The 13,971-nt window shown below is 36.7% G+C and overlaps 2 protein-coding genes across 4 annotated transcripts; one reads left to right on the top strand and one right to left on the bottom strand.

Moving 5' to 3' along the window:
* Window positions 1-847: 847 nt before the first annotated feature.
* On the top strand, window positions 848-1,201 carry LOC140817929 (uncharacterized). The gene has a single exon (XM_073177720.1). It carries the CDS (start codon window positions 848-850, stop codon window positions 1,199-1,201), a length of 354 nt encoding a protein of 117 aa, XP_073033821.1.
* A 996-nt stretch (window positions 1,202-2,197) lies between these two features.
* Window positions 2,198-12,086, bottom strand: LOC140818848 (E3 ubiquitin-protein ligase UPL4-like). 3 transcript variants are annotated; one of them, XM_073178910.1, is made up of 18 exons: window positions 11,929-12,086; window positions 10,842-11,465; window positions 10,607-10,717; window positions 10,260-10,376; window positions 10,010-10,168; window positions 9,747-9,908; window positions 9,245-9,397; window positions 9,038-9,159; window positions 7,797-8,946; window positions 7,549-7,653; window positions 4,328-5,470; window positions 4,011-4,244; window positions 3,818-3,922; window positions 3,224-3,304; window positions 3,063-3,131; window positions 2,856-2,984; window positions 2,661-2,744; window positions 2,198-2,569 (listed from the first exon to the last, which is right to left on the bottom strand). In XM_073178910.1, exons 2-18 carry the CDS (start codon window positions 11,445-11,447, stop codon window positions 2,504-2,506), a joined length of 4,596 nt encoding a protein of 1,531 aa, XP_073035011.1. In that variant the 5' UTR covers window positions 11,448-11,465; window positions 11,929-12,086; the 3' UTR covers window positions 2,198-2,503. The 3 variants fall into 3 exon arrangements, with proteins under 3 accessions (XP_073035011.1, XP_073035010.1, XP_073035008.1); XM_073178909.1 differs by having other exon boundaries at window positions 4,328-5,482; window positions 10,842-11,462; window positions 11,929-12,078; XM_073178907.1 differs by having other exon boundaries at window positions 2,199-2,569; window positions 4,328-5,482.
* Window positions 12,087-13,971: the final 1,885 nt, after the last annotated feature.

Below are 13,971 nucleotides of genomic sequence, written 5' to 3'. Positions count from 1 at the left end.
CATTTTGTTACATTGTAATGCCTTTCGGGTTGAAGAATGCAGGAGCTACTTAACAGCGTCTGATGAACAAAGTCTTTGAGAAGCAGCTGGGGTGAAGCGTGGAAGTCTATGTGGATGATATTCTAGGCAAGTCCTGGGAGGTTGCGAGCTTTATTGTTGATCTAGAGGAAACCTTTGCCACTCTCGTGCATTACGGGATCAAGCTTAACCTTGCCAAGTGCATTTTTGGCGTAAAGAGTGGAAAATTCTTGGGATTCATAGTGACAGATCGGGGATCGAGGTGAATCAGGAGAAAGTCAAATCTGTGCTAAGTATGTCATCTCCCTGATCTGTCAAAGAAGTGCAGAAGCTGACTGGGAGGATTGCTTCCCTTTCTCGATTTATTTCTCGTCAGCGCATAGGAGTTATCCTTTCTTTCAAGTCTTGAGGAAGGCCCAGCAATTTGGATGGGATGAGAAATGTGAAGAGGCTTTCCAGGACTTGAAGATTCATCTTGCAGAGCTTCCTGTATTGGTGAAACCGGAGCCCGGGGAAAAATTATTTGTGTATCTATCTACTACGGAATATGCTGTCAGCTCAGTTCTAATAAAAGAAGCAGGTTGAGCTCCGGTACAGCGAAGTGGAGAAGATTGATTTGGCCTTGATCATGACCGCCCGGAAGCTAAGGCCCTACTTCCTGTCACATCAAATCATTGTTCTTAACAATAGTCCTCTCGACAGGATTATGACTCACTCTAAAGTATCCGGGCGGATGATCAAATGGACAGTAGAGTTGGGGGAGTATGACATTGAATCCAAACCCCGGGTGGCCATCAAAGCACAAGCTCTGTCAGATTTTTTGTCCGAGATGGTCCAACCCAATGAGGAGGAAGTATGGAGAATATTCGTGGATGGGGCGTCTAGCCTTACCGGGTGTGGAGTAGGGGTTGTGATAATATCTCCCCCCGGAGAAAAGATTAGACTAGCACTGAGGATTGACTCCCGGGTAACCAACAATGAAGCCGAGTATGAGGCTGTCCTAGCTGGTATCCAAGCTGCCCGGGAATTCGGAGCTTCCTGGATTATTCTGTATTCTGATTCGCAACTCATTACTCAACAGATAAAGGGCGTGTATGAAGCTAAGGATGACAAGATGCTAAAGTATTTACAGCTCATCAAAGCCGAGCAATCGAAAATTCTTAGTCGTAGTCCATGTGTATAAAAGTATTATAAGTTTTATATTATGCTTGAACAAATCAACGCATATGAAAACTGCTTCCCACTTCGTTACTCTGTATATTTACTTTTTATCCTCTCACTATTAATTTATTTTTTTTCCCACTTCGTTACTCTGTATATTTACTTATTATCCTCTCACTATTAATTTATTTTTTTTTTACATATTTCCGACATGCTCTTTCTACTTAATACGAGTTCCAAACAATTTCTATTCATAAACTTTAATTTCTTTTATTAGTCCCTCGTTGTAGTCATCTATCAGCTGTCATGTGAATTAAATTTACTCACATGTTTAAATATTTTAAAAACTCGAAGTTACAAAATTCATAAATACGTCAACTAAAGTTTCAAGTAAAAAAACGTTAAATCTAATGAAATCATGTCAACATTAACAAGTATTCAAATTTCTTTGATTGCTCTAAGATTTTAATTGCTCTTATCCATTGTTTAATAGCTCAAACTACAACTAATATTTAAGTTAAAATTACAACGTTCTTAAATCCATTAGCGTCAACCATATCATTAAGTTTGACACTCTTACAATCACTACCATGATTTAAATATGGACACTCTATTTTTGAATTTATAATACTTAATTATGGAGTAGATCCCTGATTAAATTTTAAAGTGAACAAAAACTTTGTCTAATTTGAGACATGTTCTTAAAATTCTCCCATTTGAACACCAACTCAATCTTTTTCCTAACTATTTTCACTTTTATAAATTCTTTGTTTTTCATATTTTGTACTTTGTTAAGCACAGTGCCAACTTGAAATACTAACTGTATGACTACATATATAAAAGAAAATAAAAAATCACTATGCTCATAATATTTCTAGCTTTTAAAATTAAATTATTAAATAAGACCCACAAATACAAATACGGGTTATTTATTCAGGATAAAAATATACATACAAATATGTTGTACTACAAACCTGAGTAAGACACCTCAAAAATTGAGGTGCTCCTACCTAGTAATATTTAATGCGCACATATGCATATTATTATATTTGAATCATGTAAACTTGGATGAGGAATAATTATTAATGGATATAATAAAGGTTAAAATCTAAACAATCTTTGTAAAGAAATAGAAAACGACCCTAAGTTCTGTACATTAACCATCAACCATGCCTACTCATCTTCACAGGTATACTTCAATCAGCTCTCTTTCCTCCAATCATTCAATTTGCTCCACTATTTTTTCAACCAGCTACCCTAATCCCATATTCACATGCTATAGCCTATAGATATATACATACCTGTTTCCGCGAAAAGAAGAAGATTATGAAAGGTGGAATGATCCTTGCCCTTCGGTTATGGCGTATAGCAGCTTCTCTTTCATAACTTCCTGCATGAAGTATACGCGAAAGTTAGCCGGTTTGATCCAGGAAAGAGAAGAAGAAAGGTATCGCGGATAGAATAGAAAGAACGAGGTCGACTTTCGTTGAGTAAGCTGGGAGCTTCAGATAATTTGCACAGGTCATCACACTGGGTAAGTCTGCGTCTATCCATTTGCCACAATGCTGTCAAGAAAGTTAAAATAAAAAAAAAACAAAAAAAAAACAGAATGTTAGTAATTACAGTCTAGTGGAGAAAGGTGTATGCTCGCACACGAGGGATGTCTTAGTTCCGACCTTCCGAACTATTGTCAGTTTCGGGTTGAGAGAAGCCAAGCCCCCAGTGGGAAGGCGGGGCGCACCAGTCACGAACTGCAAGAATGCTCGTTGCTGCTCACGGTCAAACTCTCGCATGATTTCAAGTAACTGATAGTTGAAAGGATACTTCTTAGCTCAAATGAAGGATTGATAAGATATGAAATCAAGAGATTCCACCGTACTAACATTGACAACTGGGGGACTACTGATAGTGTATCCATGGTCGAATTTAATGTAATCCAAAAGCTCGTCCGACTGTCTCAAAGGAATAGAATATATAAAGATCATTTGGAGACAAGGACAAGTATGACATTCACGGGGAAGCTAGATTTGTTAGCAATACATACATTCCATAGTACATGTTCTCCGCACAGTAAGCGTTCCAACTCTTCTTCGGTGAAAACTTTAAGATGCTGGACAGATAAGACCTGAAACCCATTGCAAAAGATGGAGAGAAGCACATATTAGAAAGTCATTAATATATCATATCATGAAAAATCAAGTACACAAAAAAGGGATCTAGCAAAGATATGAAAGGATGCTCTTTAAAATCCGGGGAGAGAGAATTTTAAACTTAAGAAGCAACATACAGATCATTTACCGATAATGGCAGGAACAACTAAACTCATCACACATGTACCGAGTATCTTTGTATGTCAGCGGGTGGAAAAGGGTATTCTATTATCACAAAGCTTACTCAAGTTGCAAGTATTTGGGATAACATATTTATATATATATATATATATATATTACACTCCAAGATCTTCCTACAGAGAACAAAATTGAAGCATTGGCACTTCACAAGTGCAAAAGATTCATCAACAAAATCAACACAATATTTCTCGTGAATAGCACATAAGGAAAGAAAAGAGAAGGAAATATTCAAAGTGCATCTCACAAAAATAAGGCAAACGACCATTCATGAAGGACAGATAACAAACCTGATCAAAACCTGACTTAAATGCTTCCACTTGTCTAGAAACTCCAGACTTTATTGTAGCATCAACTATGAGGGTAATATATTCCTCTATATTGTCCAGATTTACCTGTAATATCAATTTAAAATACAACGAATGCATCCAATTTTATCAACCAAATTTTTAGGCAAAGAAGAATGACAGTGGAAAATCTAACCATCTTTGAATCAGGTGCAGAGACAAGATCATAATCTGGATACCCTGGAAGAGTAAAATCAAGGCAGAGATCCTCAATTTTTATGCTCCGGAAACACACGCCCACGCCAGGATCTTGTGATTCTTCTACAGAAAGGGATCTCAAACACCTCTTCCTTTCTACTACAGCCTGAAATTCTAATAAAGCCTTTCCTAATGAAGGATCAATTGACCGGATGTCATGCACAGTAAGTTCCTATATAAAAGAGAATGCATCAAAAACATTGTTATATGTATCAATAACCATACTTGTCATTTGTCAACACCAAACTAGCATACCTTGTCCAGAACAAGTTTATAGAAAGCATCAGAAAATGGAAGATCTAAAACTCTTCCATCTTGAAGTGCTTTTGCAACTATTTGACCCAAAAGTTTGAACTTTTTAATCACTTCTGAAAATGGTGTGCTACTTTCTGTACTCAATGAAGGTGACCAAGGTCGGGGGAAGAGTCCAACAGGAGAATCCAGAAATCCAAGATTCTCAGCCTCTGCAGAATTCAAGCAGTCAACTTGGTCTTCTCTCCACATTCGCAAGCCATTTCTCTGAAACTCGTGGCATACCAGTGTGTAGAATTCCAGCGTTGGACCAAGACCAGTACCAACCTCCTCATTATATTCCACTTCAAGAAGAACCTTTTGATGGGCATTGAGTTCCATCATGCGAGCAGCAGATTCTAGAATTGTATTCCTGTTAACCAAAAACTTCTTGCGTGGAAAGTTCCCGTGATTTTGCTGCCTGGCGCTAGAACTTCCATCGTAAGTTTGAGATGATGGAAGAATTTGAGCTGGTGATCTGCCAAATGCCGCAATATGGAAATATTTACACTTTACTTCAAAAGCAAATAAAAATGGGTACCAAGCCATTAACTGGGTGCACCATGCAGGCATACCCCCAACAGAGACAGCCATAGGATCTCGCATCTGCTGTTCCAGTTTTTCGCTCAACTTACTGTTGACAAATTCATTTTGGGAAACATCATAAACCGCTACATCAAACTTATCCAAATCACCCGTTCTTCCTTCAGCAAACACGTGCATTCTCTGACAAGACATCTGGTGAAGTCTCATTCTGTTTATTCTTTCCAAGCTCCTCAGAAGGAATAATATGTCATCAGCTGACCGCAATTTCTCCACATCAACTTCAGAAAAAACTGGTCCTGAATTACATGAAGATGGCTGGCAAAATGAACTTCTTTTATAAGTTATTTTATAAACACGAGTCCACAAACATGCACTCGGTATAATATCGTGTTCTAGTTCATTTTGCTGTTTGAGTATAGACTGATACAGTGTCAATTTACAGTCCAGTTGCTGCCCTTCGAAACAAAAATATAACTTCTGTGAAGTTTCTTCGCTGTTACTGCGTCTTGGTTGATCTGTTTTTACAGCATCATCCTTTTGAAGATTATTATCCTCCTCTTGCTGAAAAGCAGCCTTTTACATGATCAGATAGAAACCAAATGAATATAACGGAGAAAAGAATCAGACAGACTTCGACATGGAGAAGAGAAACCGAAGTACAACTATTTTCTACAAGAATAGCTAAATGTGAGACCAAATAAATGGAGAAAATGGTTAAAAATAACAAAGACAAATTGTAACGCCCGAAAATCAGTCCACGTACACCACATACATGAAAATTATTAAATTGCTAAAATATTTTAATTAAATGATTTTGGATGCATGAATGATATATTTCGAGTGACTAAATGATTAATTGTGTAATTTTGTTCGATTGCATAATTTAAATATTTTCAGGCGAATATCGGTGGTTGGCCGGAGACAGAGAGTGGAAAGCGCCGAGCCTCGGTTAAGATTATTGCATGTGTTGAGTTCGGTTTAGGCACTTGCGAGGGGAGGCTGCGTGCGGGCTGTCCAGCAGTGATCAAGGCCCTGTGTTGGGTCGATTCATGGTCCTAGAGAGTCATAGTGTTGTTGGAAACAAGGGTAGAATGATAGGTAAGCGTTGAGGGCTCGGTTGGGGCCTAGGGCGGACGGTTTTGGGGAAAGAAATGGAGAAAGATGGCGCATGGTTGGCTGAGCGCGAGAGCTGGTGCGTGAGCGGTCCAGTAGGGTCCTAAGAGGGTGTCTAAGGGGCTGGAGTTGGTTTGGCTAGGGGCTGGTCGAAGGTGGCTCGAGAGTTTTGAGTGCGATGGCTTGATTTGCGAATAAGGGTTCGAATATGGATTAGGGAAGAGATGGGGCTCGAACCGTGGTTCATGGGGGATAGTTCATGACTCACGGGGGTAGTTAATTTGGGAAAAAAATATTAAGTTTTGAATTAATTCGGGTTCGAAATGTTTTATGGTTTAGCTATTAAGTAATTAAATCGAAAAGCTCGAGTTTACGTCTAAGAAAAATATTAGAAGTCAAATTTAACCTCATATGATGCTATGGGATAAGCTCGAATCTACAAAAGTAAGAAAATGTCGAAATTGGGAAGTTCGAGGTCAAGGGATAACACGGTCATTTTACGTCCCGGGTAGTTCGAAGGTCTGGCAGTGTCCCGAAGAATCATAATAAATGCTAAATGATATTTTAAAATGTTTATGATGAAAATATTATATATTTACGATATATGCTAAGGCTAAACGATTTTCCCAAAAAATGTTATTTTACGATTTTTGAAGGATACGATATTTTATAATAAAAAGAAAAGAAAAAAACTTTAAAGGATGTGAATTGACCGTTACATATAGGATATGTGGGGATCTATTTTAAGAAGGGACGATGAACTTACAAGTAGAAATATCGTGAGGGAAAAGGCCCAGAGGGAGCACGTTTACGGGAGAAGGCCCCAGAGGGAGCGCAACGATCGTATTTTCATATTTGGCCACGGCCCAGTGACAAGAGTTGTTGACGCCCCGCCCCCAGTTACTTGGTGTATATAGATTGATCAGTCAACTAGAGAATGAATGATAAAGGATAGTCACTTTCAAAGATCAAACTCCATCCAAAATTATATATGATGATGAAAAGCTTTATGATTTATTTACGCTTACAAGTTTTATGCTAGCTTATTTTAAATAAAAGCATGATTTTTAAATGCATGTACCTGTATATTTATTATTTGGTACGTATGGTTAGAACGTGATGAGTCATTAAACTCGCTAGGTTGAATGATTGCAGGGGAGGATAATGTTGAGGGAGCTGACGCTTGAATGGATCGGGTCCGACAGTACACTCTCGATGGACAAATATCTAATTTCCGCATTAGCTTAGTATTTAGAGTTTAAAAAATTGAAGCTCAAATTGTTGGATTATTTTAAGTCGACTTACGTTTTATGATTAATGATTTACGGATTTTTATTCATTTAAGTTTTTTAAATATTAGTTTATTTATGTTGGATAGTTTCGAAGTCTAGAAGAAAATGTTATTAAAAAAATAGTAGTATTTATTATATTTTAAAGTTTAAAAGGAAGGGATGTTTCACAAATATATAATAATTACAGATAATAAGCACAAACATGTAGCAATGACCAAGAAGAAGGCACTATACCATATCGACCCGAGTTATTTTCTCTGCATCCAAAATTTCTCGTCCAGAACTTGCTGTACTTTCTGTATCTCTGGGTGAAGGCAACAATATATCCCACCTTCCATCCTGTAAAGAAGAAAGAACAAATCAGATGTATACTCGTGTCTAATTAAGGGAAAGGTTGAGAAATATAACCGAATTTCATTTTCCCCGAAGAAATTATAAGATCTAAGCGTATTTATAATCCTTCAGCTAAAAACAGAATAGACCTGTGGTTTATGAACATCAACAACCATTTCTGTAGACACGATACCATCAGCAAATTTGTATATTGGATCATTCGAGTACGATGGTGAATGAGAACTTGCACTATCATTCTCCTTTAATTCCTTTGACCACACAGTCGAATTCTTGGGGTCAATGTTACAAACTCTAGGCCGCAAAAATCCTTCAATTGCATCCAGAGGCAAGAAAGGGTCAACATTCACAATATCTTCAGAGTAATCGCGAAGAGAGTTCTCCCCTTTTTCCCTCTCAAACTTAACTTTGAGACATGGATATGAAGTGCAACGCCCATATGGAACAGTAGCATAAGAGTTTCTCAGCTTAGATGCATGATTTAAGACAACAGGGAAATTTTCAACAGAAGACAGAGCACTTTGTAATCTTCGTACAATTGTCAAAAGGGGGAATTTCTCCAAAGCTGGATCAGTGCATGACAATAGTAGCCGTCCAAACACCTCAAACCTTTTTTCAGTTTGGTAACATAGATTAGCTGTATCATTGGTTTCTTGTCCTACAAGATGCATCCCATTTGATACGTAGGTAACTAGTGCTTTAATAACCCCACTCTCAACCAACTCAAAAGTGGAAATGGAGTCTTTCTCATTAAGCTCTGAGACTATTTGATGCAATACACCATAAATCTCTTCTTCCAGTTGACTGCAAGTAGCATCCTCCTGGGAGTTACTCAACAGGGTTGTTAATGCAATTGATAAATTCCTGAGCTTCTGAAGAATATCGGTGACACCTTTCTCACGGTTCATCGATTCAGTTTCAAAGAATGTACCCCAAATATGCCTAGCAAGATTATGTACAGTGTCTTCCTGAAGCTTGCAGCATCTATTTTCGGGAGATTTTGAAGACTGACCCTTATCAAATGCATAACACGGGCATCTGTATACTTCTCGGCAAGATGATTTTTGTGCTCCATTAGTTTCCAGGCACATGCCATCAAAAACTGGAAAGAGTTTCAAATCTTTATCTGGAGAAATCAGTGCCAAGATGGCAAACAGGACACCTTCCTTCATAAAGGAATTCAAGAAAACACGTGGAAGCTTGAGCATTAAAGTATCAACAATTTGAAGAGCCAATAATATTACATGATGATCCTTTCTCGCAAATACTCCAGCCAAGAAGCTGTCGGTCCAAACAAGAGAATGCAATGTTCAGATTAAAATGGATAAACATTGACAAAAAATATCGCCAAGTAGAAAAGAAACCATTTCACCTTGAAAAGGTAGCAGTTTGTAGCAAACTTCGAAGCATCTCCGACGTGCTGAAATGAACTAACTTATAGATAACAGAGAGACAGCCGTAAGATAAAATCAGATTGACGCCAGAACTCACCACCTGCTTAAAAATAAAACAGGCAGGTTAAAGACTAGGAAGCGAAAACTAGGAAAACCCCAAGGTAATCACTTGTGAAAGTACCAACCCGAATCAATATAGGAAGTAAATCAACTCCAAACTTGGGGAGAACATCGGGATGGCTCAAAAGAAAATCCTCCTTGTCTGACTTTAGTTGACCATCCTGTTCTATACAAACTGCCGGGAGAAGCTCATTCAATAACTTCAAAACTTCATGTATCTAAGAAATATAGACCCGAGTAAGTGGCAAAGATAAAGCACAAGTGTACAGACTTAGATGGACTTCTACCAAATAATTCTTTGCTAAATAACAAGAAAGCTTGAATAAACTGGTATTGAAATTGCAAACGAACTCTAATAATCCATTATAGAGTGATTAAATTCCAAATACATAGATTCGCTAATGTTCAATTTAAATATCCAAACTATAGGTGACAGCACGTTACTTTTGAATTGTGAACAAAAGATAAAGATCCCTGCTTAGTCAGTAGTGAAGAATACAGTAAAAATTGCTCAAATTAAGCTATATTTTAGCGATAATCTGGCATTGAAACATCACAACAGCATACCTGACTGTAATGTCCATCCAACATGGCGATAGAGTGTGTTACATGAGACAGATCATAAGAGGATAGCATGTCCTTCACTGTGCTGCTTATATTTAGCTCAAAAAGTGCCTTAAATGCAATAGTAGAGCCAGCAGCCATCTTGGCAAGTAATCCAATTAAGCCCTGCAAGTCATTTATAAGAATTATAACTCATAAAGAAACTACAAATGAAATCTTTCCCTGCAGTAATATTTCTCAACATTGGGTACAAAATTTTTGCTTACTGTATTTGTCAATTGGCAAAGGGTAGTGCGACTATTTAAGCCAATGAGATGTACTGCACGCTGTACCAGCCCATGCCTACAAATTTCATCAAGCATATCTGGAGAATGATAGACTTGCTCAACTATTCTAATCAAGCAAGTGGCCACACTTTCAACAAGCTAAAAGGGATATAAATTGATTATTAGAAAACACTAATAAGCGATTTTCATACAGTTAACGTTCAAAGATGATTCATTTTCAAATGTATACCTGTCTATCCTCATACTGTAGAAGATTACACAAAATTGGAACTGCCTCCATGAAAAACGAAGGAGATTCAGAATTTTGTTTCTTACATATATTGACCACAGTTGAAAGCGCAATCCTCTAAGATACGAGAAAACAAAAGGAAAGAAGGATAAGACTTAAATGGCGAACTGCCTCCATGAAAAACGAAGGAGATTCAGAATTTTGTTTCTTACATATATTGACCACAGTTGAAAGCGCAATCCTCTAAGATACGAGAAAACAAAAGGAAAGAAGGATAAGACTTAAATGGCATAGCGCCATATAGACACAATGTTGTAAAATGTTTTGCCTAAACACCTACTAAATACCTGCACACTTGTTGAGAAGAAATCAATATAACTCAAAACAGCCATGATTGCACCAGATTGCAAGCAAGCAAGAGGTTGCTCACGTGAAATTTTCTTTAAAGCTTGCAAACACTACATTGGGAACATAGATGAACGTAAGAAACCAGATACAAATTACATAGAAAAAAATTCACATGCTTACACGAGCAAGTGTTTTACGACTATATTCTAAACACATAAAGTTTCAGCAGCATACTTGCTCTGCAACGTCCAAGTATTCAATAGCCATTAATCTTTGACAAAGAGTAGGGACAGCATCATGCCTCACAAGAAAACCAGAGGATCGAGGATTAGCATCACACAAATAAGTTATCGCCCTTATTGACAAGAGAATTATATCAGGATTGCCCTCATGTCTCGCCAGCTTGACGAGTAATGGGGAAAAAGAGTCGGCCATTAGGCTCGATAAAGAACTATCACTACAAAAGGATAGCAATTCGCAAAGCTCGGTGAGTAGAGCCAACTGTACTGATTCTTCAAACTGCTCACTCAAACTCGACAGCACTTTCTTAAATTTAGTGTGATCACTGGTTGATTGATGCCTATAATAATCACGGAGACTACTATCTGAATCACACGAGCCATTAGTTGATTCCTTCTCTCCGTCAACCTCTGATCTTGTTGACCCAGAAGTGGAAGACGATGTTTCCATTTCAGCATCATGGGCTTCATGAGAAGAGCTCATTGGTGTTTGGGCAGACGAGTTTGAGGTGCTCGGACGGAACTCAAACGAACTGCACGCTCTCTTGTCGGCTGGCAATTCATCCACTGTTTCAGTTCTCTTCTGACCTCTGTTTTCCATTCAAAAATCCCAACACTACTGCACATAAATATATCAATTTTCAATCAACCCGTCTCACAAAAAAAAACAGTAAAAAACCATAACAACAGACAAAGTCAAGTAATCAAACATCATCCCATATACACCACTATACCAGCAAAATAACCAAACAACCCGAAAATGAACAGAATATTTTTATAATACCCAGAACTTAAGAAACAGATGAAACCAAAAAACAGAAACTACAGCACAAAAAACCGAAGAATCAAACCACATCAATGATCAACAACACCCATGGAAAATTGCACCCCACTAAACATCTATCATGCAACAGAGTACATCAGATTCAATCAACCATTCAAAAACAATCAATCTTTAAACGCAAAGAAAGAAAAACCCATAATCAAAAGCAAGCCAATCAATACAAAAGCCATAATCCAAGCACCGACAAACATATCAAAAACCCAGAAATCTTTCCCTTCACACGCTGTCTCACTTTTACCTGCAAAAGGTCACCAGAAAATTAATCTCGCCAGCGTTACAAAATTCGTGATTTCTGGCGATTATGAGGACGATGGCGATGGTGAAAAAACAGAGTGAGAAGAAGTGTTTTTTTTTCTGTGAATTAAATAATAACAATTTACGAAATATATATTGAAGAAAAATTGTTCCGTGTAAATGACATGCTAAGTTACGGCCATGTTACTGTATATCATGTTGGGCAGCTTGAGGAACACGTGTAAGGCTGTGATGTCACCAGATTGTGTTTGGGCTTTCTTGGGACTTCACACCATGCAGATACCAATCAAGACTAATATAGAATGAAATATTCTAATCTTGTATCATATTTTTTTCTATACAAATGTGCGTGTGTGAGAATTAATATATTCATGATAAAGATCGATCAATATTTAAATTGAAAAATAATAATTTTAACAAAAATTGATACAAAAAATATCATTTTTTGTTTATCAGAATATATAGGAGATTCATCTAACAAAATCAGTCTCATGAGATTTTTGTATTACGATTATCAGTGAATATATCCAACTAAAAAAACTTTGAGTAGATCTCATGTGAGAACGTCTCACGGATCATAATCTGTGAGACGGGTCAATCCTACTCATATTCACAATAAAGAGTAATACTCTTAGGGTATGTTTGGTTGATTGGATTAATAGTCAAATATTTATCGTTAAAATTTTAAGATGTTTTAATAATCATTTTGACCCGATTTAAGATCCAAATTTATTAATCAAATAGTTATCCATAAAATTGGATCTTAAACCGGATCAAAATTATTATTAAAACAACGTAAAATTTTAACGATAAATATTTGACTATTAATTTATTTTTATTTAATCCACTCAACCAAACACACCCTTAGTATAAAAAGTAATACTTTTTTATGGGTGACCCAAATAAGAGATCCGTCTCACAAATACAACCCATGAGACCGTCTCACACAAGTTTTTGTCAAAAACATTACTTATTTTAATATTTTAGAAACAATTATCAAAAAAATTACTTTAAAAGCTTTCGTATCTAAAACATTATTTCAACATTGTTTTGAATATAAAACTCAAATCTATCAAATTTTTACATCTCTTTTCCAGGATTTAAAATCTAATATTTTTCATAAAATATGCTTAAAGAAAGTAATTGCCATATAAATTTTTCGGGTTATTATCTCAATAAAATTCTTATATTACTTTTCCCTTAGAAAATATCATAAAAAGTTATTTTAGCTAAAAACAAATTATCTATAAATATCATATGTCTCTATATATAATAATCTTTATAAAACAGTCTTATAGTTCTATATCTGTGAGCTGTGTCGATCCGATATATATTCATATTGAAAAATAATATTGTTTAGATAAAAAATAATATTTTTTAAGTGTCAGGTCGGATAGAAGACCCGTTTCACTAAAATGAACTAATGAGATGGTCTCATGAGAGTTTTTATGTTGATGGTAGGTCTTTTGTAAGACCCGATCCATATATAAATTAAAATTAATAATTTTTTATAGATCGCGTCGAGTACGAAATTTTTAAGATCCAAAATACGAAAACGTGACTTATATACATGCAAATCTAGGAAAATGGAAAATAGATAATTAAATAGTTTTTATTGCATAAATTGAATATGATGTGCATGGTTGCATGTATAAAATGTACTTTCTACACGAATGCATGAAAACAATGTTTTAAATATAATTCGAGAAGCGATCGAGGAACAGATGTAAGGGCCAAGAATTGGATTACCGTAATTTGAAATGAATTGGGTATAATTATCATAATCTGGGATTAATCTGAAAGGATTGAGGTATTTATCGAGATGATTATAGACAGAACGGATTGGACGGGGAAAGATGAAAGAAAAATCAAAAGAGGTATAAAACGAAGTCCCCGCGCACACGCGCGATTGGAATGCGCGCACATGCGCCATTTGACCAGAACCATCGGCGCACATGCGCGGCAGGAGGCGCGCATATGCGCGGCAGGGACAGAATCTTGGGCGCCTATGCGCGAGTAGACACGC

This window comes from Primulina eburnea, chromosome 17 (assembly GCF_022965805.1).
Source record: "Primulina eburnea isolate SZY01 chromosome 17, ASM2296580v1, whole genome shotgun sequence".
In the NCBI taxonomy this organism is placed as follows: domain Eukaryota; kingdom Viridiplantae; phylum Streptophyta; class Magnoliopsida; order Lamiales; family Gesneriaceae; genus Primulina; species Primulina eburnea.
This window is presented reverse-complemented; position numbering and strand designations above follow the sequence as displayed.

Bases quoted from the DNA above. Each gene is read 5' to 3' on its own strand.
- LOC140817929 (XM_073177720.1), top strand. From the start codon at position 848: ATGGTCCAACCCAATGAGGAGGAAGTATGGAGAATATTCGTGGATGGG.
- LOC140818848 (XM_073178907.1), bottom strand. From the start codon at position 11,447: ATGGAAAACAGAGGTCAGAAGAGAACTGAAACAGTGGATGAATTGCCA. The intron at 9,909-10,009 runs GTAAGCAAAAAT...AATGACTTGCAG, and splicing joins TTTGCCAATTGACAAATACA to GGCTTAATTGGATTACTTGC. The intron at 7,654-7,796 runs GTCTATTCTGTT...TCTTCTTTACAG, and splicing joins TTGATGTTCATAAACCACAG to GATGGAAGGTGGGATATATT.